The sequence below is a fragment of the Oryzias latipes genome, chromosome 22, assembly GCF_002234675.1.
Source record: "Oryzias latipes chromosome 22, ASM223467v1".
In the NCBI taxonomy this organism is placed as follows: Eukaryota; Metazoa; Chordata; class Actinopteri; order Beloniformes; family Adrianichthyidae; genus Oryzias; species Oryzias latipes.
The window spans coordinates 15,938,890-15,961,625 of record NC_019880.2 but is presented as its reverse complement, the minus strand read 5'-3'; the positions used below and the strand labels follow the sequence as shown (position 1 = coordinate 15,961,625).

At 39.4% G+C, this 22,736-nt stretch overlaps 1 protein-coding gene across 3 annotated transcripts in view; it reads left to right on the top strand.

Moving 5' to 3' along the window:
- col12a1 (collagen type XII alpha 1 chain) overlaps nt 1-22,736 on the top strand; it is a 57,093-nt gene that overhangs the window by 18,901 nt on the left and 15,456 nt on the right. For 2 of the 3 annotated variants that reach the window (XM_011490502.3, XM_011490504.3), the window contains exons 18-50: nt 2,671-2,820; nt 2,928-3,047; nt 3,141-3,305; nt 3,388-3,534; nt 4,523-4,662; nt 5,222-5,351; nt 6,269-6,414; nt 6,823-6,952; nt 7,047-7,183; nt 8,000-8,129; nt 8,210-8,349; nt 8,508-8,643; nt 8,818-8,841; nt 9,410-9,549; nt 11,804-11,933; nt 12,038-12,177; nt 12,301-12,430; nt 15,032-15,174; nt 16,189-16,318; nt 16,428-16,570; nt 17,382-17,511; nt 17,616-17,735; nt 18,595-18,741; nt 18,856-18,972; nt 19,073-19,225; nt 19,308-19,382; nt 19,462-19,601; nt 19,697-19,820; nt 20,918-21,061; nt 21,302-21,466; nt 21,623-21,661; nt 21,818-21,956; nt 22,451-22,593. In XM_011490502.3, coding sequence (XP_011488804.1) covers nt 2,671-2,820; nt 2,928-3,047; nt 3,141-3,305; nt 3,388-3,534; nt 4,523-4,662; nt 5,222-5,351; nt 6,269-6,414; nt 6,823-6,952; nt 7,047-7,183; nt 8,000-8,129; nt 8,210-8,349; nt 8,508-8,643; nt 8,818-8,841; nt 9,410-9,549; nt 11,804-11,933; nt 12,038-12,177; nt 12,301-12,430; nt 15,032-15,174; nt 16,189-16,318; nt 16,428-16,570; nt 17,382-17,511; nt 17,616-17,735; nt 18,595-18,741; nt 18,856-18,972; nt 19,073-19,225; nt 19,308-19,382; nt 19,462-19,601; nt 19,697-19,820; nt 20,918-21,061; nt 21,302-21,466; nt 21,623-21,661; nt 21,818-21,956; nt 22,451-22,593 — 4,287 coding nt within the window. The remainder of the gene's footprint in view (nt 1-2,670; nt 2,821-2,927; nt 3,048-3,140; nt 3,306-3,387; nt 3,535-4,522; nt 4,663-5,221; nt 5,352-6,268; nt 6,415-6,822; nt 6,953-7,046; nt 7,184-7,999; nt 8,130-8,209; nt 8,350-8,507; nt 8,644-8,817; nt 8,842-9,409; nt 9,550-11,803; nt 11,934-12,037; nt 12,178-12,300; nt 12,431-15,031; nt 15,175-16,188; nt 16,319-16,427; nt 16,571-17,381; nt 17,512-17,615; nt 17,736-18,594; nt 18,742-18,855; nt 18,973-19,072; nt 19,226-19,307; nt 19,383-19,461; nt 19,602-19,696; nt 19,821-20,917; nt 21,062-21,301; nt 21,467-21,622; nt 21,662-21,817; nt 21,957-22,450; nt 22,594-22,736) is intronic. The other variant, XM_011490503.3, reaches the window with a different exon arrangement.

The window sequence follows — 22,736 nt, the reverse complement described above, 5'->3', positions numbered from 1 at the left end:
GAAGGACCTGTTAAGGTCAGCGTTACTGCTGAGTCCTTATAAGGAGCCCAACTGTGGACATAACTCCCTAAGCCCTTCAAAGTAAAATGAAACTCTGAGTGAAGGCCTGCCTTTACTGTAATTAGTAAGTTCTGTAAGTTTTGACAGGAGAAGTAATTTACATCAGCATCTGTATGTTCTGCAGTATTTAGCTGTTAGATAGCCAGAAGCACAAACATTTTAGTCGAAGTGGGATAAAATGTGAATCAGAATCCACATAAAGAAACATGGCATTGACCTTGTAATAAAAGTGGGACTAAATTATGCTTAAAATGTTTACAGAAAGATACATTCCTCTTCATGTTCTTCTTTAAAAAGCCTTTAAAATGAAATAACCAAGGGCACAATATAAATAAACTTATACTTGTAGAGTAAATAATATAATCCCTCATCTTTTTTTGACAGGATGTAGTCAATTTAATATTTGAAAGTGCTCGAGGGGGCGATTTACATTATTTAGTATGGCTGACACCATGATCTGCACCTTGTGTGTAAGCAAGTTCCTATCTGCCTGTGGTACAAAACATGTCTTCTTAAAACAGGCTGCATACCTTTTAGCCATAGTTGTCTTATTTAACGCACTATATGATGCGCCAGATTATAGGTGCACTGTCAATGAATAGTCTAATATCGAATTTATGTCATATATAAAGCACACTGAACTATAAGACCCATTAGACAAGTCAGAGATAGGTCTGTCAGTCAGACTTTATTAAATGAGTTCATAGTTATTCTAACTCTTGTTTGTAATACACTTCTCGTTAGCTGCGCTCGCGTTTCACAATATCCGCAACTCCCAACCTTGTTTGCAGCACATGAAAAAACAGACTGATGGCACTGAAACACGTTACTGTGACTACCTTTACTACTCATTACATAGTGACTATATAGTACGTTTGGCAGGTCTCTGCTAAAAACTAATGTGCATTGTTGCTCAGTAGACAGGTGAATATAGACCACAATGCATTACATCTAAACAATCTTTGTAAAAAACAAAAAGTATTTTAATGTATTTCTTTTATAAACCAACTACGTTTTTATCATCAGAACACAATGGAATCAGTAATAGTCTTTGTACAATGACTGTAATTATTAGGCTTTTACTCTGTGAAATTAGTGACGACATACCTGCCGTTAAAAGAAAAATACGTAAGCATGTGTCTGAACTCCGCATAGTCCCGGACTTTGTAGTTTTTCATAGTAGTTAGGGAGTTGGGAGGGAATTTGAACACCCTGTATCCATTAATTCCAAAATCCAGTGCCCTTGAAATTTCCCAGAAGTCTCTGTGAAAATCCAGGGCATCTATGCTCACTAGATCGGCTAAAAAATAACCCACAGTGCATTACGTATGATTCATTTTTCATGTGAAAAAAATGCATTTTTTTTTTATGAACCATTCAAGTTTTCATCTTTAGAACACAGACGAGTCATCAACAATCTTTGTAAAAGGTTCATATTTATTAGGTTTTCACTTCGAGAAATTTACCTTAAAAAAAAAAGAAGTAGTGAGCATGGTGTCCGAATTGCTTTTAAAATCCAGGGCACTAGGTAGTCCAACACTATACAGTATTTTGGTAGTTAGCGAGGGAATTTGGACATAGCCGATAAGACCCAACCTTGTTTACAACTTGTTAAAAAAACAGACATTTTGACAGAGCATCATGTGCCTCTCAAAATTGCTTCGACATAAGTAAGCACAACCAGAATTAATCCATATATGAGGTGTTCCATGCTAAAAGGTGAATTGTTATTTACTAAAAAAAATTTAGGCTTTTAAGTTCGCCTTATAATACGAAAAATACGGTGAACACTTTGTTGCTACACGATTGAAAAAGGCAGTCAAAGGTAGATATTTAACTCAAGGCACAACCTTAATATACTTCAAATATTTAGTGTTGTAAAACAATAAAAAAACAATTCTTGTGGTTAAGTGTGGTTATATATATATATATATATATGTTTTTTTTTCTTTTGGTGAAACCATTTGTTACAGTGTACATATGTTGCAACTATATTTGTTTACTTCTGCAGGTTTTTCAGCTGAGCAAAATGGCCCGTAAATCAAACATAACTGTTTAGAAAGTAACCGGTTTTCACCTGCAGGGGAACTGATACTTAGTGCAACATCTGCCTGTCGATTCTACACATCTGCAGGCCTCCTTTTATGTTCCGAGGATCGGAGGTCTACCTTGTCATCACACAGAGCAGGATGTAAATGTTACTTTGCTGCTTCAGAGGCCACAGAAATCTACAGTGGAAGTCTTTGATATGTGTATTTGGCCTGGGACTCGCAGGTGGATGGAGGAACAACTGGGAGAAAGGCAGCCTCGACATGCTGAAAGAAAGAAGACTATGATTATAACAACTTGGAAATCAAAGGCAGCTGACATGGAATGAATGTGAAAATATGAAACTGTAGTCAGAACGTTTGTGAAGATGTTTATTAGGTTCTGTGAAAGTCTTCTATATGAAATTTGTCATCGTTCACTTGTCTTTTCATATTTCCATGCCTCTTGCATTTTTCTTCTATTACCTCTTTTCTGATCATGTTCCTTCACAGATGGTTTTGTGTGCACAGTTGTAGAGTTTCACATGTTTGAAAGCTGACTCAGAACCATATGTGTTGTCAGAAATGTCGTGCAAGACCAAAGCACAGGCAGACATCGTGCTGCTGGTCGATGGCTCTTGGAGTATTGGACGTCTTAACTTCAAGACTATTAGGTCCTTCATTGCACGCATGGTGGGAGTCTTTGACATTGGTCCTGATCGGGTTCAGATTGGTGGGTATTTCCAAAAATAAGTAAAAAAAATAAAAAAAATTCCTGTCCATTACAGACAAATAAAATGATTCAAGGTGTAATTATGATGAATTTGTGCCATTTTTCAGGACTTGCTCAGTATAGTGGAGACCCAAAGACAGAATGGCACCTGAATGCTCACCAAACCCGAGAGTCTCTTCTGGAAGCTGTAGCTAAGCTTCCCTACAAGGGAGGAAACACCATGACAGGTCAGAGATTCCACTGATACTCACATAAGTCCGATACTTTATGCATCTGCTGAATTTGCAGAAGAGGAATGGACTTTGATACTTTCATTGCAGGTCTGGCTTTGTACTATATCCTCCAGAACAATTTCCAGGAGAGTGTCGGCATGCGGCCCGGAGCTCGTAAGATTGGTGTTTTGATCACTGATGGCAAATCACAGGATGAAATCATCGCCAGCTCTCAGAGCTTGCGTGATGCGGGCATTGAGCTTTACGCCATTGGTAAGCAATCGATGATTCATTACGATTGAATCCATATTCAAGCCTATAGAATTGATGATTAAAATTCATTAAACAACTTTAGGTGTGAAGAACGCTGATGAAAATGAGTTGAGGGCCATTGCTAGTGATCCCGATGAGATTCACATGTATAACGTGGCTGACTTCTCCTTCCTGCTGGACATCGTGGACACTCTGTCTGACAACCTCTGTAACAGCGTCACCGGATCAGGTATGTAGGAGTTTGGATCAGGGTGTTGTTTGGTATCGGTTGAATAAAAACAAATGTGGCTGGACCACAGAAGTGGGAACTGAAGGTCTGAATCAGGGGTTTCCAAACTTTTTTGCTAAGAGGGCCAGTTGTGGTCAGCCAAGCATTAAATTAACTATTTTAATAAAAAAAAGTCAAATGAACTTTTTAATGAAATTTTGATTGCAATGGCTTACTTTTTATTTCTTCACAAAGAACACAAAGACATAAAAATAAGATTTTACCAAAATTACTGTAAGTTTGATCATTTGTAGATTTTGGCATTGTCCATTACCAGTTAGCTTGTCGTACCTAGCATGTCTTGTCCGGTAGTGCCTCTAGACAATGAAGTCCTTGAAAAAAGTTACAGTTTCTTGGCAAATTTGGCAGACGGTTGTATTGTATTTCACAAAAAAACAAAAAAAGCCAAATTCCACATATTCTAAAAGCGGTGGCCCACATTGTCAGTGTTTCTTTTTTTATTTACTGTTTACATTTTAGAAATGAACTAGACAGTGTCACAGTGAAAATGTTGATGCCAGCTGCATTTGGCCTATGGGCCGGACTTTGGACATGCCTGGTCTAAACCCTTTTACTTTTGGGGAGGGGTTTGATAAGATATGTAACACTGCAGCTACATGTCAGTCTTGGAAAATAACATTTAATTCTGCTGTAAATTAATTAAACTTTATTATGTTTCAATCACAATCTAATAAGACATAAGATACTTCTTTATAAAATTAAAAACATGCTCAAAATGATGTCGTCATACAGGCTATACAAGTAATCAGCTGACCACTTTAGACTCGATTTACCTAGGCAACGTACTTGTACATTTTTTTTGTTTTGCTCTTTCCAGTGTTTCTCTATGAGAAAAATGATCTAACATTCTCATAAATAAGTTGTAGTAAACATTAAAAAAAAATCTTACTGAAGGAGAACTGAAGTTCTTCTGGTTTCTTCTGAACAGATAATACTCCAGGTTCACCCACTAATCTGGTGACATCTGAGGTGACTCACCAGTCTTTCCGAGCCACCTGGACCGGCCCTGAGGGCCCGGTGGAGAAGTACCGCGTGGAGTACATGACTGTATCAGGAGCCCCTCAAGAGGTAGACCACCCATACGCTTCTGTGCCTGAACAAACATTCAGCTGTGTGGGCATCTGATGTATTAGTCATTCCTGTCTTATCTGTAAATGGCATCTTTGTTAATACAAGCTCAAAGTTTTTGATAAACTTCCTGCTAATACTGTCACCTTCTTTGATGGCATCTGTTTTAGTGCTCTCAAAGCAACAAAAATTCAGTTTTACGAATAAAAGAGCAGAAAAAGGAACACTACCGACTAAGAAGGTCTTTGCTTAATAATGTGTCGAACAGTGTCATGATTTTGTTGATTTCTTGTAGTTTTATCAAATTCTTAGAATTTTAGGTGATCATTTTTTATTTTTTATGACTCTAGGAATGCATGAACATGTTTATATATTTAAATGGATAACCTTTTAGTTGAAGCTGAAACGCTTTATGAAATAGTTCAATCTATCTTCTCCTATAAAACTGATGCCATACACACAATCGTTAATAAATCAGTGTAGCACCATCACAATAGAGGGAAAATCTGCACTTTAACTTCTCCGGCAAGAAATACCTGAGTCTGCACTTTTTTCCCAGGTGCTTGTGGATGGGACTGTGACCACCGTGGTCCTCCGGGGACTCGATCCTCTCACAAAGTACCTGGTCAACGTTTACTCAGTGATTGGAGAGGAAAGCAGTGAGCCTCTGAAAGGAACAGAGACCACACGTAAGTGTTTTAAAGTCAGAATTTTGGGCTAAACCAAAGCTTAGTGGATCACATGTCCAGGTCTGTCACACAATCATTGTTTTTTTATGGCAGAACTGTTTGTTGGTTATTATATATAGAAAAAGAAGCACAATGTGTTGTACTTGTAGACTTGAAATGAACGTTTGTGTGTATGGATGAACGGATAGCAAATTACGCAATTTTGCGTAATATGGAAAACAGTAGGTGCTGTAAGCAGGTAACATAGAAATGTAAAAGAAAGAAATAATTTTGACCTCTAGAGCCTTATAAAAACACAATTTTTGCTTGCAAAAAGAGCAAATGATTGTCCCACCATAATTAGTGACAATGATGTTGTTGAAGTGTTTTACAAACTGTAAGTTGCATGTCTACCAAATTGGTTACAGAGACAAATCACAGCCATATGAAATCTCTGTATTTCAAAAGCAGTAAATCCACATCCTTGTCAGTCTGCGGAGCTCCAAAAACTACAAGAATGCATTTGAGCTGCACTTAAAAGACTTTAAAATGCAGTCAAATGTCACTGGCAAAGAGCAGGAATTTCAGTTTCTCCCACTCTCGTGAACTTTAAGCTGTCGTTTTTATTGGAGTTTATGTTCGAGTCAAACTTCATGGGTGAGACTTTTTGGCTGAGTTGCAAGGATTAAATATACTGAAGACTTTTTGATTCCTGTGTGGTCTGCATTAATGCAATGTTCAAAAGTAGCACAGCCAGCCCAAAATAGTTTGTCAGGAGAAAACTGGATGCAAATTCAAAAGGAATTTACGCAACTCTCCTTCTGCTCCCGTTTTAAGAGCTCAACTCTGCTGTGTTGTATAATAATGTTTTTTAAACATATTTGCAAACTTAAACAGCAAACATTGGTACTTCCTGATATGAGCTTGTGGTTTTGCAGTGCCTCTGAGTGCTGTGAGAGAGATGAGCGTTTATGACGAGCAGATGACCACCATGAGGGCGAGATGGAAGGCGGTGCAGGGAGCCACGGGGTACCTGCTGACGTACCGTGCCACCAATGCCACTCAGCCCACTGTTGAACAGGAGGTAAGACGCTTACTTTCAACACAGAAGTTTAGGTGTGGACATCTCAACATTTTGTATCGAAAGGACTGGTCATGGCAAATGGAGCTCAAATCCAGATGCAGTTGCACAACTCCAGAAGTGACCAAGCTCAGTATATTTTGTTTAAATGCAGATGTCATTCCTTAAAATGTCGTTATATGAAACCACTGGTGTTTTGCTGACTATTCTGCAGTTATTAAATCCCAAAGGGGTGCATGAACCATGAGCTCAAGCTGCAGAGAGATCATCATGGTTTTGTTGATGAAGTGTCAAATCCAGTGTGTCAAAAGCAGATTCAGCAGATGTGCTTCAGCCGAGATCTCGTGCTTCGGTTTGTTTGTTGCAGAGGAGCTTGTTTTTCCTCTCTGACCTTGTTTGATTGACTTTCAGATGAGAGTGGCAGCGGGTACAACGGACGTCCAGCTGGTGAAGCTTACGCCCAACACAGCTTACTCGCTGTCCCTCTACGCCCTCTATGGACTATCAGCCAGTGAAGCACTCCTCCGGCAGGGAGTCACCTGTATGTCAGAAATAATCCCGTTTTTTAAACAGTGCTATATTTTAGCAATCCCAATGTGTAAGAAACTAATTCAGTGGCATTGTATCATCTTTAGTGCCAATGCCACCTGCAGGAGAGCTGAATGTTCGGGATGTCACCCACAGCACCATGGTGCTCTACTGGGATGCTGCTCCCGGTGCAGTTCGCAAGTACATTATCACCTACACTCCCGAGGACGGTGAAACTAAAGAAGTAAGCTTTTTGCTTAATGTGTCACAGTTTTCTTCCTGTCGGATTGCCTAAAGAGAAGCAAACATTATTTGATGGGAATGATCCTTAAGGATCCCTATTTTTCCTGACAAAGTTGTCAAGCAAGACGTCCAAAGCCTTTTTTTCTTTTTTAACATTTATATGCACATTAATTTTGATGGTGATGAATTTATACAGCTATTTTGACTGATGCAGTCTCAGACCACATAATGGAGATTGCAGCTGGTTGGATGGAGATTGTGGAATGTTCCGAGGTCCACTGAAAAGATTATGAAAACTCCGAACACAATTTTTTTGGGCAGTCCTTTTCCCGAGTAAATTATTTGTGCCCCCCCATGGGAGTTCTTGGGTTGGAGCGGAAAATGTGTGGTCTGCATTTTGCTACATCCTCAGTCATAAATCTGGTGGAAGGGGGATCCTCAAAGCTGCAAGGGTGGAAAAAACATATGTGAACGTTGATGAGAATGTTTGTAACGGAGGCCAGTGACATTTGGATTTTGTGATCGTAAGAAGCAAAGGTAGCATCAGTTCGGACAACATTGAGCCTACTGGTAACTGTTACAGCTGCTTCTGGGAATAATACGCAAAAATACATGTTGAAAAAACAAAAGTTTGAAACAAACCTCAAAATTCATATGCTTTTGTTTTGAAAAAACTGGCGACCTTTCCAGGGTGTACCCCGCCTCAGCCCAACGGTAGCCGGGACAGGCTCTGGCAACCCAGTGACCCCATAAGGGATATAGCGGATTAAGAAAATGTATGGAGGGTAATAAAACAGTTTGCCTGGTTGTTCTACAGCTGGAGGTTGGGGGAAGGATTACCACCAAACTCCTGGAGAACCTCATCTCACAGACTGAGTACAGTTTAACTGTAACTCCGGTTTACGATGAAGGACGTGGACAGGCGATGCTGGGAAGCGGAATCACCGGTACATTCGAATGCGATCAGAGCCCCGCCTTTATTTTGTCTGATCTTAGACGTGAAAGAAACTCTTTTCCTTTTTCTTAGATGTGGTTCCAGCACCAAAGAACCTACGATTCTCAGAAATTACACAGACCAGCTTCAGGGCCACCTGGGAGCACGGGGCCCCCGATGTGGCTATGTATCGAATTGCATGGAGAAGGAAGGGAGAGACCATCAATGAAGGCGTAAGAGAAAACTGCCCGTTGGAGACAATTCATTCATTTGACTATCTATGCAGGTGTTTCACAATGTGAAAGATAGAAAAATAAACTATGTGCTCTATGTGCAGTTAGCTTAAGGCTTTCATTGCTGATTATTTGTGTTATCTTTTTTCTCTCATTAGGAGGAAATTCTGAGTGAGGAGGAGACAACCTTTGTTCTGGAGAATCTGGATCCAGATACGCCCTATGACGTGTCTGTCACTGCAATCTATCCAGATGAATCAGAGAGTGAAGACCTGCTGGGCACTGAGAGGACATGTAAGACGCACACCTATATAGCAACTGAAGCATTTCCACTTTACTGCTAGTATAAATTTCTGTGAGTTTAACCAAGGCATTTATCAAAGGTTTACCCAAGGTATTTATTAATTTGGAAAAAAGATGATTAAAATGTTTAGTCAAGGCTATACTTCTCTATTTTTGCTCCTGTAGTGTCCAAGTCAGATGGTAGACCGAGTAAGTACTGTGTGGTAAAGCAAAAGGAAGCTTTATGTACTCACCAAACGCATGTGTTGTTGTTTCCGCCATTTCTCCCGGGAAATGGTGCGACTTTGTTTTTCCTCTGTCAAGTGAACTGGGGGAAGACGGATCACCTCCATGCATGCCGCGAAAAACAGACTCCCATCCTTGTCTGTTCATCCAGCCATCAGCTCTTTGCACCTCTCCATGCTTTTATCAGTCCATCATCATTGTCATCATCCTTTTCATGATCATCACCATCATCTTCATCAACCCATAGCTGTTTTGAAAACTCCATCCATGCTTCAGAAAAGACTTAATCCTGAAGGATTATCTTTTCCTTTTTAAAGCTGCAGTCCCTCTTAGTGACCCCTAATCAGTGGAAAAGTCTTCCAATAAATAATCAGCCTTATTTCTCTGCAACTATGATGCAACAAAGGATGCATACCAAACCTATTAAGGACTGCAACTTTAAGATACATTTTTAAGGATGTCCATGCTAACTTTTAACTCTTAGGGAGTAGGATTGTTGGTTGTAACTGTGATTTTTGTGTGCACTTTGCAGTACCAAATGCACCTCCCACCAATTTGGTTGTTTTCAATGAGACCACCACCACCCTGAATGCTAGGTGGACTCCACCTCTGGGTCGTGTCCAGAACTACAGGATCACTTATGTCCCCACATCTGGAGGCCAGAGTCAGACTGTAAGTCAGAGCCAAGAAACAAAACAAATATTATGAATTTATAGGAATTTGTTATAGTTTATTAAAACTTTTCTAAATCAACTCAGGAATTTTGAGGAATCTATAAAACTTGGTTATTTAGCTTTGACTTTGTCAAGATTTTTTTTTTTTCACTCAAGAAGTTTCCTTTTTGCAAGTACATATTTATATACATGTCCACTCTGCCAGAAACATTTCAACATTTTAGTTTAGTCAGATTTGATTATTCTGATATATTAATGTGTGTTTTTGTTCGTTTTTTGTAACATTTTCTGACGTTATAAAAGGTCTCTTGCTAGTAATTATTTTTGGCTGCTTCACCGAATACATAAAAGTCTGAAATGAATGACAAAAGTACATTTTCTGTTAGTTTTTTCCCTTCATTTCTGTCTGACCTAATACTAAAAGAGACACTGAAGAACAAGCAGCACTACAAACCAAATTCAGATTAACCGTTCCAAAAAGCTTTCCTCAATATTTAGCTTTTATGAAGTGTTGCATTTTTGATATAGTGTGAGAAATATTCACAAAAATGCTTTTCGAGGTCCAAGAGCTGCAGGAGAAGAGCTTCTGTCAGCATGAGGGTGTGCGAGTCCTTGTGTTTGTGTGTTAAAAAATGCCTCGCTCTCATCTGGTCAGGTCAGTGTAATCAAACAGATCAAGACTAAAAGTGCACAGAGGTAGTGTGCACACAAATCTGACTTTGAGCTGTTTTTTTTGCCAATCTAATAAAATCCAGATGGCATACCCGAGAAAGCAGCTGAACGTTCAGTTCATTATTTTTTCTTGTCAACTTCTGATGTTTTTATTTTTTCGAAGAAACAGAAGCTTTGCAGATGTGGCGAAGATTAACCATTAGTTTTCATTTTAACACATGATTAAACACTTCCCTTTATTTTGCTTGATGACATTTGCTCTAGTTGTGCTACTAGTATGGCTGATCTGAGAAGGCTGATAGACATTTGGAAGTTTAGAGGCAGAAACAGCCAAGAAGTTCTGGATTTCTGCAAGTTTGGCGGCTGCAGAGAGAGTTGAATTATCTTGTGTGGGACAACAAGTGTGTTTTTCGGAAATGCCTCATTTAAGTTGTCCTCATGAGTTCACAAACACTACAGCATTTCCTCCTGTTTACATTGTTTGCTGGCAAAGCTTTTAGTAATTTGGTCTGGTAAACTTGAGAAAGCAAAGCTAAAAGTAAATAACTAAACTCTGATGAAAAATAAAAAAAAACATCATTAATCATGGTCACATAATGTTGAAGAAATGTCTTTCTTGGAGTTTCAAGCAAGGCAAAAGCATTATAGTAAATTTGCCATGGATCTTGACCTCCACCTGCTATAGACATCAGCAGAGATTTATCTTGGCCAGTGCAAATTTAACAAATCAGGTAAAAAAATAAAATGCTCAAAACGTCCCTCTTCTAAAATACAGACAGCCGAGTTCCTCACTGGTAAAATAGTTTTATCTGAATTATGAAAGATCAGACCAAAGGACATTAGAAACATCTGAAAATCCTTTTTTCTCAGCACACAGGAGACTTTAGAAGACTTTTTTGAAAGCTACACACTAAAAATAAGCAAATTCTTATGGCCACGTCACACAGCCACTACGTACATTTTGCGCATTTTCAACACATTAAATTTCGATCTTTCGTGATACATGCATGATTTACATAATTCATAAGTGTTTCTTGCGTTTGTCATTCGTCGATGTGCACAGATATCTGTCAAAAGGGTCCGGCTGACGGGTCTTTACGTGAATTTGGTTTTGAACATTTTTGGTCGGTTAAGAATTATAATTCACATGCAATTATTACGTAAACCTTACGCAATTGTGCATGATTTTTTTTGCCAGATGCAAACGCACATTTATAGCGTTCCATATCAGTTCCACGTTTTTCTAATGGACTTAACTTTTTCATCACGTACAGATTGAAATTATGTAATTGATTTACGAATCGCAAAGGAATTTGCATAGGAATAGCACAACAATCACACACGGTTCATGTTATACGATGATTTACATGTTCTTTGCATGGATTATTCATATTGCTTCCATGGTTTTAACTTGGTTCATTTGTGATACATCTGTGAAAATTTCACGGACAGATCACAACTTTTCTCACTTTTTCCACATAAATTCACTTATGACCAATTTTCACCAGTGCAAAATGTATAGTGACTGCGTGACATGGCCTCTAAAATTGAAAAAATAGATATCATTTTTCCCCTATTAGACCATGGTTGGAGCCAAGAAAAACACAGTCCTGCTTCCAAAGCTGACCCCTGACACAGAGTACTCCATCGGTGTTGTGGCGGTGTACGCCAATGGAGTCAGCAGGGAGCTGAATGGCCTTGGAAAAACCAGTAAGTACGAAGCACTTCTCATTAACCAAGATATTTAAATAAAATGCTTCAGAGATGAGACATGGGACTGCAGTAACAGTATCCTGCTGTCTGTGCCCTGAAAGAACCTTTGGGTGGTGTTAGAAACCTGCGTGTGACAAACCCCACCACGAGCACGTTGGATGTGAACTGGGAACCTGCTGAGGGTAATGTGCGCCAGTATAGGGTCTTCTATGTTCCTGCAGCTGGAGGAGAGCAGGAGATGGTAAGCAGGACATATGTACTTTAGCTCTTGCTTCCAAAATGTCCTTTTTTACATCTAAAACATACAGTGAACTTATCTTCTGATAAAAGTCCCACCTGCTGTGTTTGTTGTGCGTCTGTGTAGATTCAGGTCTCCGGAAGCACCTACAAAGCAGTTCTGAAGAACCTGCAGTCGGACACTGTCTACACTGTCACAGTGACTCCTGTTTATTCTACTGGAGAGGGGAAGCCCATGTCTGAAAACGGCAAAACATGTAAGAAGAGCACAGCAACAATTGACCAAATTCATACTGTCAGTCCCTAATGGTTCTGAAAAGGTTTCTGACAAACTGCCCAGCAGCTGTGGGATTTCTTTCCCAAAGTACAGACACATGAATGTCAGTACAGCATGAACTCAGTGGCAATAGCTGCCGCGTCGGTGCTACTGTACATCCAAAAACGCTTAATAAAACCATATGGTCTCATCCAAAACCTCCAAACTTCCTGATCAAATATAATTTATCACTGAAGATGTGAGCAGAAACAGATGGATTGTGAGTGGATCTAACTTCAAATGGCTAGTGTTCAGCCTAATTTCAATTCTAACAAAGAACACGGGTTGTTGAGAGAACCGCTGAGCTCTGCTGGTGATGAGTCAGCATTTTGCGGGGATGATTGCACAGGAAGGAATCCCTCTGAGTTGGCGGCACCGTGATGCCCCCCACCACTTGTGGCTTTACCGTAACACCATCCATTTAGAAGCTGGAATGAAGAGCAGCGGTCAGGATCATGGAAAAGTTGGAAAAATGGAGGGGAGGGACATATTATTTGGCTCCCCATTTGGGAAAAAGAAACGGGGGAGTTGAAAAATGACTGGAAAGCATAATGACTTTTATGGCTCTCAGCTCACTTGGCAAGGTCATGCTCTATCCATGCTACTGTTGGCCCTTATACACCTCCTGTAGCATCAGCTCCTCCTCCTATAGGTCACTTCCCCCCCAGTTCTGTTAACAGAACTTCTTTAGCAATAACAATAAATCAGCTAACACACCTTGACTTGTTTTGGAAATCTCTTTAGATGGTAATCCTTTAACTTTTCATCATTTAGTTAAACTTAATAAAGAACCTGCACTAGTTTATTGAAGCTAACAGCCATTTTGCTATTGTTCATTGTTTCTGACATTTAAAAGCATCCTCTGAGGGAACAGGCTTTGGTCTGTGAAATTTTAAAGAGAGAAATGTGTTCCCTATGTTCTGACCGCTCTGTTTTTGTTGCTCATCTATGGGTCTTTAATCTTAAATTGTGGTGTGGCGCTTAATTTAGAAACATCTGTTTTGGCTTTAGGGGAAGATTGCACACATTGTACCGTATTTTCTGCACTATAGGTGCAGCGTCAATGAATGGTCTATTTACTAACTTATGTCATAGATAAGGCACACTGAACTATAAGACGCATTAAGCGAGAAAAAAGTGAGTCAATCAGACTTTATTAACTAAGTATCTCCTGAACTTGTTTGTGACACGCTAGCCACACGATAGTGCCAATTTTTACTTAAAGTGAGTCTAAAACAAGGGAACTACTGTAATGCCCCAAAGTAAAGTATGCATGTATATTTTATGATCTTGTGCATCCCTGGAGACAATCATCTCGGATCTCAAGTAAACTTTTGGAGAAATATAGCTTAAGCAAAAAAAGTTTTTTGTGGCACATCTTGCCCCCGGCATGGGGTACGTTTTGCCATTGATATTTGAATAACAACAGATATTCTTAATCTCACAAATGATAATACTGTATATAAGCAGGAAAAATAAATCAATAGAAAATATATTTAATTAATTGCTTTATTGTTTATTTAGAGTTTCAAAAACATCAAAGGCCACAATTTTTTGGCAATGCATCAGGAACATATGAACCTTTGTTCCCCTATGAATGTATAAGTAAGTGTTGTGGATGGTTTAATTAAAGATATTTAAAGGTACTGAACTACTTAACATCCCATTTGTCAATGCTGGAAGGGATAAAACATAATGCTCCCAGCTGTACCACCAGGTTTGTGTGGTATGGGTAGCTTTTTGAGCACATCCTCTCGGGATGACTCCATTATTTTCTCTAAATGTTAAAAATGGGCTTTCCATCAACAGGTTTTCTTTAGAACATACACTAGAAACTTGGCTTTAAAATAGTTTCTGTCGACATTCTCCGGTTGTACCATTGGCACAACTTACCCCAACCCTAGAAGTTTTACTTAGGAGAACAAAACGTTGTTTTTTAAATAAGAGGGGTGGCACTACTTGCCTGTTGGCACAACTTATCCCAATCTACACATGAGCCACATTAAAAGCGTTAACCGCAATAACAGATTCGCTTACTCCCAACCTTGATAGTAACACGTGAAAAAACAGACTGATACTGCTGAAACAAACATTACTGTTCTAACAACCAACCTTGATAATGACACCTAAAAAACGTTAGCTTATTCACAATAACAGCCAACCAAACGTTTTGACAGAGCGCCGTGATCCTTTCAAATTCACTTTGACATCAGTAAGCACAACCAGAATTAATTAAAATATAAGGCACTCAAGAATTGCACCTTGACCATTTAATTACTTTCAATGTCATAACATGAAGTGTTACATTATTATTGGTAGGCTATTGATAACTAACAGAAAACAAAGGTTTTGATTGAAATATGTTTTATATTTTCATCTCCCTTCCCCTAAAAAGGACCTGATTTAATAAGCAAAGACAAGGATACAATGATTGTTGAGCAATTGAAAGTGCAAATAGTTTGGACTTTATCTCTACTGAGTACTTATTCTTCTCTATCTATTCTCCTGTTTCTATACCTTAAACACCCAACCTCCATGGCAGTGGAGCGCAGTCCTGCTAGGAATATCCAGGTTTTCAACCCCACAACTAACACTTTGAATGTCCGCTGGGAAGCAGCCACCGGGCCGGTCCAGCAGTACAGGGTGGTCTATGCTCCTTTGACTGGTGTGAGGCCAACGGAGTCGGTGAGTTTCCATCATGATAGAGGGAAGAAGCAGCTTTTAACTACCTTTGATTTGTGCAGTCTTGTGAGCATATTGAGTCAATGGGGTTCATCTGCGTTTGAGCTTGTTTGTATTTACCTCATACTAAATTCCACACTTTTCAGCCCACTAAATAACCAAATTGAGACACTTAATGAAAAGGCTGCCTTGCAGTGGATGCCCACATCTACACGTGTAACGCAACACCATCAGCTTCCACATCTGTCAGAAAGATTGAAGCATTACATTCTTCTCTGGTCTTTTAAAAACATCAGAGTCCTTTCAAAGTAAAGCCTTTTCCAGTGGAATGATAGAGAGGTGCCCTTTGCCTTTTTCTCTTTCAGTTAGCACATTTATGGCAGGCTGAAGCCTTTTCCACATCCACAGCCAATGATTTACATCAGTGGTCTTTTTCGGCTAACACCTTCACAGTTTAACACAAGCTGGAGGTTCGTAGGACCAATTGACTTGCTTTGCAATCATTTTTCAACAGGCGTTCATGGATTTTTTTCACAGAGACAGGGTTTGGTTAAAATCTGAGAGGTGCAAGTGAAAACAAGGCAAACAGATGCTCTCACACCTACCCAAAAACTAATTTTTTCTTATCCATCAAAGCATTTTAGTTGTTTTTTTTTCCAGAGAGGTTATCACCAGGCCAGAACCCTGGAGGAGCTCTAACCCCCTTCTGTCAGGTTAATTAACCCACAGACAAAGACAGATTGCAGAAAAGCCCCCATTTTTTACCACCACACCTCTGAACTTCAAAGGAATGTTTTGCCCTCTGTTTTACTTTGTGTTTTTAAAGTACAAGTAGGTGTTGGTACTTGGAGTCCTCTACAAGTAGTTTCTTGATGCTGTCCTACATCAAAACTGGTCAGATAAAAAAAATAAAAGACAAACTAAATTTCTCAAATGTAGTCAGTACATTTCCTGCTTTGGTGTTTTTTTAGGTAACAAAATCTAATGGAAGATGATATGTTTGCTGTCTCTGAACAGATTTTGGTCCCCGGCACCACAACCACAGCACTGCTGCAGCAGCTGGTCCCAGACACAGCCTACAATGTGGGAGTTGTTGCCTTGTACAGCGATGGGGAAGGAACCACTGTCAGCGATCAGGGAAAGACTTGTAAGTAAGACAGGTGGAAAGAAAAACAGTCTGAGGAGCTTCTGTTTTTTAAAAAAAATTTTTTGCATAAGAGGCATAGGAGTTGACTTTTTTTTTCTGTTATATATAGTGCCCCGGGGTGGTCCCAGAAACATGCGTGTGTACGATCCCACCACCAGTACGCTGTCTGTTAACTGGGAACACGCTGACGGTCCTGTTCTTCAGTACCGCATCAGCTATGCCCCAACAACAGGAGACCCTATCGAGGAATTTGTGAGCATAATTTTTATTCTGCCTTGTCTTATTCTGAGTCTTATTTTGAAAGTTTAAACCAGATTTGTATTTTGCTTTTCCTATTTTTTTAAACGCAGTAGTACAAGAGATACATGAAAACTTCTAAGTTTATGTCAAAACTAAACAAGACTTCAATTTGAACTTTTAAAAGATTTTCTATAATTTACTTTTAAGCCTTATTTTGTTCTTATTCCTATTATATCTTTAAAGTCCCACTCTGATCATCTTTTATTTTATGGTATAACTGTCCCCAGTGGTCTTTTAATTACTATAATGCTATTTTTAGCCAAAATTTAAAACAAAATAAAAGAAAACTGTATTTTTCTAGGATATAGTTTCTGCAGAGTGGCTGTGGATCATTAGAAAATTGAACTGACTTATGGGCAAAGCAACAATGCAAGGAGCTTGTGGCCCGCCCAGCATATTTTCTACAAACTTTTGTTTTTAAAATGCATTTTTGTCTGCTCCTGATTGACAACAATTTGAATAAAAAATTGCAACTTTGAGCATACTTCAAGTATGTTCTCCATCATCAGAAAATAACACGTTGAAAGAACTAAAAACACAATTTTCATTGGAGTGGGTCTTTAAAAAAACAGTTTGTGTTGTACCAACTGTTCAATTTTTCAGTTATTTCTTCAATCTTAATAAATTGCTTCTGTTTTCCCCAAAATTGCACAGCATTATGTGATCATCTAGCAGAATGATCCAAATAATTATAATACATGACTAGATTCAGTAAAGAAATAACTTGAATATTTCAATTTTGTCCTTGTCATGTGACCTGCAGACCACAGTTCAAGGGAACAGGAACAATGTGGTTCTTCAGAATCTGGATCCAGACACTCCCTACAATATCAGAGTGACTGCTATGTATGCTGAAGGAGCGGGAGGAGAACTGGAGGGAGATGGACGTACAGGTATAGAACGACCAGTTCTTGCAACCCTACACACCCTATGAAGAGCACACTGCAATGTAAGGAACGTGCATTCAGCTGAGCATCGGCTGTCTTGTTTGCTGCAGTTGGAATGCTCGGCCCCAGAAACCTGCGTGTATCTGATGAATGGTACACTCGCTTCAGGGTGTCCTGGGACCCCGCCCCCTCCGCAGTCACTGGATACAAACTCATCTACCAGCCTGCGGGTATGAACAAGCATTTACATGAATAGCGATAAATCTTCTAGGAACATGTCTGTTTCTTCTAAAAACATTTATCACCATTTGCACTATATTTGACACATGCATCACTGAGACCCCTTTCTAATTAGCATGATCCAAACATTCCTTAAAAAGCCCTCCATGCTTTCTACCCTATCTTATCACATTAGAAGCAGTGGATGGGTATTCCTGCCCATTTATGATGGCTGCTTCCAAAAAATATTTCAAAAACACTTTTGGCAGGACAAGCTTAGCTAATTTTAACTTTAACTTGAGATGAACTCATCTATTGATATTCATTTTAAAATGATAACTTGCTGTGTTGAATGAATGCAAAATGTGTTGATAACTAATTCTTTATAATACAGTTACACTGTATTAAAAATATGTGGATCAAATTTGAAGAGTGGAAGGGCTTTTCCAAATCTTAAAAACACTTTTGGCGGAAAACGTTTACCGGTAGCTAATTTTCAAAACTTTTTGGTGAGAATAACTTTGTTTATTATTTTTCGAAACGATAACTTGCTGTATTGAAATGATGCAAAAATTTATTGATAATTAATTCTGTATAACACACTTATACCATATTAAAAATGCATGGATCAAATTTAAGACAGTGGGCAATTATTTCAGTTAGTTTAAAAAAACATCTTAATTCTAAAAAAATGTAAATGTCTGTCAATTTTTTTTAAGTAGCGGGCCTTAGAGAGTTAATTCTTCTTTGGGGATTAATTTATTAATATATTTAGATTTGTTTTTTTTAAATTGATCATTTTTCAGTTTGTACGTGGTTTGTGGCAATGCTTACATTTATTTTACCTTACATTTGTTTGTCCTTCTTAAGGGTCTTATGACTCATCTGAGGTGTTTGTTGGAGATGTGACCACCTATCAGCTGCAAAACTTGAAGCCTGGAACTACCTATGACTTGACGGTCCTAGCACAGTACAGAACGGGCATCAGTGGTCCTCTAAATGGTCAAGGCACCACATGTAAGTTAGAAGCATTATCTATGAGGTGATGTCAACTGTTGAAGTGTTATATATTTTAAGGATGTTTTAATGTGGTGAACAATGTTAACAGTGTTTGTGTTGTTTTCCCTTTAGTGTACCTCAATGTGACAGGCCTAACCTCCTACAATGTTGGCTATGACTCCTTTTGCATCCAGTGGGTCCCTCACCGAGCAGCCACGTCGTACAGACTTAAAGTCAACCCTTTTGAGTGTAATTTTCCCCCCTTTGGTGCCCCTGTTGAGTTGGGCCTTTGATTTGTTGTGCTTTTAGAAATGTGGGTCTGTTAACAGTCTTCTTGTCTTTCTTGTAGCCTTCAAGGGTGGAGCTCAAGAAATCACAGTTCAGGGCCCAGAGAGTAAATACTGCTTTGACAACCTGACCCCTGACACTCTTTACAACGCTACGGTTTACGCTCAGACCCTCAACCTTGAAGGACCTGGAGTCAGTATTAAGGAGAAAACATGTAAGACCTTCTTTCTGGAGATCTCTGACTGTTAGACTCCGTTGTTCAGATTGATTTTAATGCAATTCTTTTTTTGTTATAGTGGTCAAACCCACCGAGGTGCCAACCGAGCCTCCCACCCCTCCCCCTCCATCAATAGTGCCTGATGCTCTTGACAGTGAGGATTGCTTTACAAATGACTAATGTAATAATTTTCATAGAACAAGCCATAAACGTCCTTTTTACCTCCACCACAGTGTGTAAAGGTGCGAAGGCTGACTTGGTCTTCCTCATCGACGGCTCATGGAGTATTGGAGATGACAGCTTTGCCAAAGTCCTCCAGTTTGTCACTAGTGTGACAGCAGCTTTTGATGTTGTTAGCCCAACTGGAATGCAGGTCTGTGGGTTTTAGTTTTTTTCCTGACATTTGCATTTTTTTCACTCATTTGCTGACAGACTCTCTCTCTTCTTGTACATTAATACCTTGAACAGGTTTCATTTGTGCAGTATAGCGATGATGCTAAGACTGAGTTCAAACTGAACACCTACCACAACAAGGGCATTGTCCTATCTGCACTGAAGTCAATCCGCTACAGGGGAGGCAACACTAAGACTGGTATACCAAGATACATAAACAACGATATGAACTCATCAACCACTTTATTAGCTACACGTTGCTAGTACTGGGATGGACTCCCTTTTGCCTTCTGAACTGCCTTAATCCTTGGTAGCATAGATTCAACAAGGTTCTGGAAACTTTATTTAAAGTGTTTGGTCCATATTGACATAATAGCATCAAACAGTTGATGCAGATTTGTTGGCTGAACACTCATGATGCCAATCTCCTGTTCCACCCATCCCAAAGGTGGTCTACTGGGTTGAGATCTGGTGACTATGGAGCCCATTTAACGACTGTGAACTAATTATCATCCTCAAAAAAACAGTCTGAGTTGATTCAAGCTTTAAGACATGGTGCGTCATGGCCATCAGAAGATGGGTAAACTGTGGTCATGAAGGGATGGTCAGCAACAATACTCTGGCAGGTTGTGGTGTTGTAAATGTAATTAATTGTTACTAAGGGGCACAAAGTGCCAAGAAAATATCCCCCACAAAATTACACCCCCACCACCAGCCTGAATTGTCGATAGATGGCAGAATGGATCCATGCTTTGGTGTTGTTGATGCCAAATTCTGCAATCTGAATTTTGCAGAGACTCATCAGACCAGGCAACATTTCTCCAATCTTCTATTGTCCAATTTTGGAGAGGCGTTGTGATTTTTAGCCTCAGTTTCCTGCTCTTAGCTGACAGGAGTGGCGCCCGGTGTGATCTTCTGCTGCTGTAGTCCATCTGCCTCAAGGTTGGACATGTTGTGAGTTCAGAAATGCTCTTCTGCAGACCTCAGTTGGAACCAGTGGTTATTTGAGTGGTTGTGGGGGAAAATCCCAGTAGATCAGCAGTTTCTGAAATACTCAGACCAATAGTCATGTCACTTCAATCACCTTTCTTCATCATTCCGATGCTCAGTTTGAACTGCAGCAGATTGTCTAGACCATGTCTACATGCCTATATGTATTGAGTTGCTGCCTTGGGATTGGCTGATTAGAAATTTGCATTAACAAGTTGGGCAAGGTGTACCTAATAAAGTGGCCAGTAAGGGTAGCTAGTTTAGAATAAATTAGGATTTGATTGGATTGATTTCTTTCTTTATCAGGCATTGCTCTGAAGCACGTCTATGAAAAGGTACTAACGTCCGACAATGGCATGAGGAGGAATGTCCCGAAGGTGCTGGTTGTTGTCACAGATGGTCGTTCTCAAGATGAAGTCAAGAAGAGCGCAGAAAAACTTCAGCATTCTGGTAAAAACAGCATTCTTTTTTTATTATCTTAGATAATTTACTTCCAAATTCTGTACAAGTTTGCACACAATATTCATGGAATTGTTTACTCCCAAACTCGGATTTCTTTCAGCAGTCCTGAACTTTGTTACTCAATCGTGTCGCAGTGGACCCATTTTGAAAGACCTGGTTTTTGGATGCCTAACAATTTCTCTTTGTTTATTTTCCTCTTGTGTGTGTGTGTGATGTTGTCCTCTGCAGGCTATAGTGTGTTTGTGGTAGGAGTGGCTGATGTGAGCATGAGAGAACTGGCAGTTATCGGCAGCAAGCCCACCGAAAGACACGTGTTTGTCGTTGACGATTACGACGCTTTTTCCAAAATCCAGGACAACTTGATCACATTCATCTGTGAAACGGCTACCTCCAGTGAGTCAGACATTAATGTACTTTTGACTTTATGATGTCTGGAGTGCTTCGTAAGCACACCTGCAAAGGAAGCCCAGCCACTGATTTGAAAAGACATGACTTGCCTTGCTTAAACCCTAATCTGTTTTTGTAACTCTGACTTTTGTCATCTTTCAGCTTGCCCTCTCATCTACATCAATGGATACACCACACCTGGTAAGCATTCAACTAAACCAAACACAAACTAATCCTCAAAGACCTTACTGACATTGACAAATCCCACGAATGGCTATTCTCTGTTGTTTTTGTTTTTTTAATCCGTTGCATCTTTTTTTTTATCTCGGTGTGACTCCTGCTGTTGATTTCCTCCAGGATTTAGGATGCTGGAAGCTTTCAACATCACAGACCGAACATTTGCTGGCATGAATGGTGTCTCCATGGAGCCAGGTTCTTTCAACAGCTTCATTGCCTACAGGCTGCACAAAGATGCCTTCCTAAACCAGCCCACAAAGTACGAGCTAAAGCCAAACACTGTTTGGGAAAGTGCAACCCTTATGCTATGCATATTCTAGTAATATACTATACAGATAAAGTTGTCCAACCTTATATTTATGGGAATTTCCCTTGTGACTTTTGACATAAAGCCCAAATGTTTTTTGTTGCCAGAGATAGTAAAATCTAAGATGCTTGCAGAAAGAAAAGTAGCATTTTTCATTTTTATGAAACTGGTCCCACTTTCTTATACTTGTATGAGCTTATAAATTACCTTCGTGTTGAAGGCTATGGAATATTTTGTCATTATGATTGTAAGTTCGGATAAAGATATTAATTTTTTGTAAGCAGAAGAAGACAATGAGTTAATTTATAGGTGGTGCAGCATGTTTGGTACATTGAGTTTTGTAGATTTTAAGTTCTCTGAGTTATGTATTGGCAGTTTTTCTTTGTGTCTATGTTGTTCAAAAAGCAGTTTAGACTCATCTTTTTATGTGCTTGCAACACCGACAGGGAAATCCACTCCGACGGCCTTCCTCCATCCTACACTATAATCCTGCTCCTCCGCCTGCTGCCTGATACACCCTCTGAACCTTTTGATATCTGGCAGATCTCTGACAAAAACAACAACCCTGAAGTTGGAGTCACTATGAATCGTAGGTTTCAATCATTATTGATTGATGGGAGATGTGATTTAGTCAAGTTTTATAACATTTACTTTTTTTTAGAGCTAGATTTTAGCCTTTACAGCAAATCCCTGCTATGAAAAAATGCCCTTTGCTAGGGTGTGGGGCTGAAA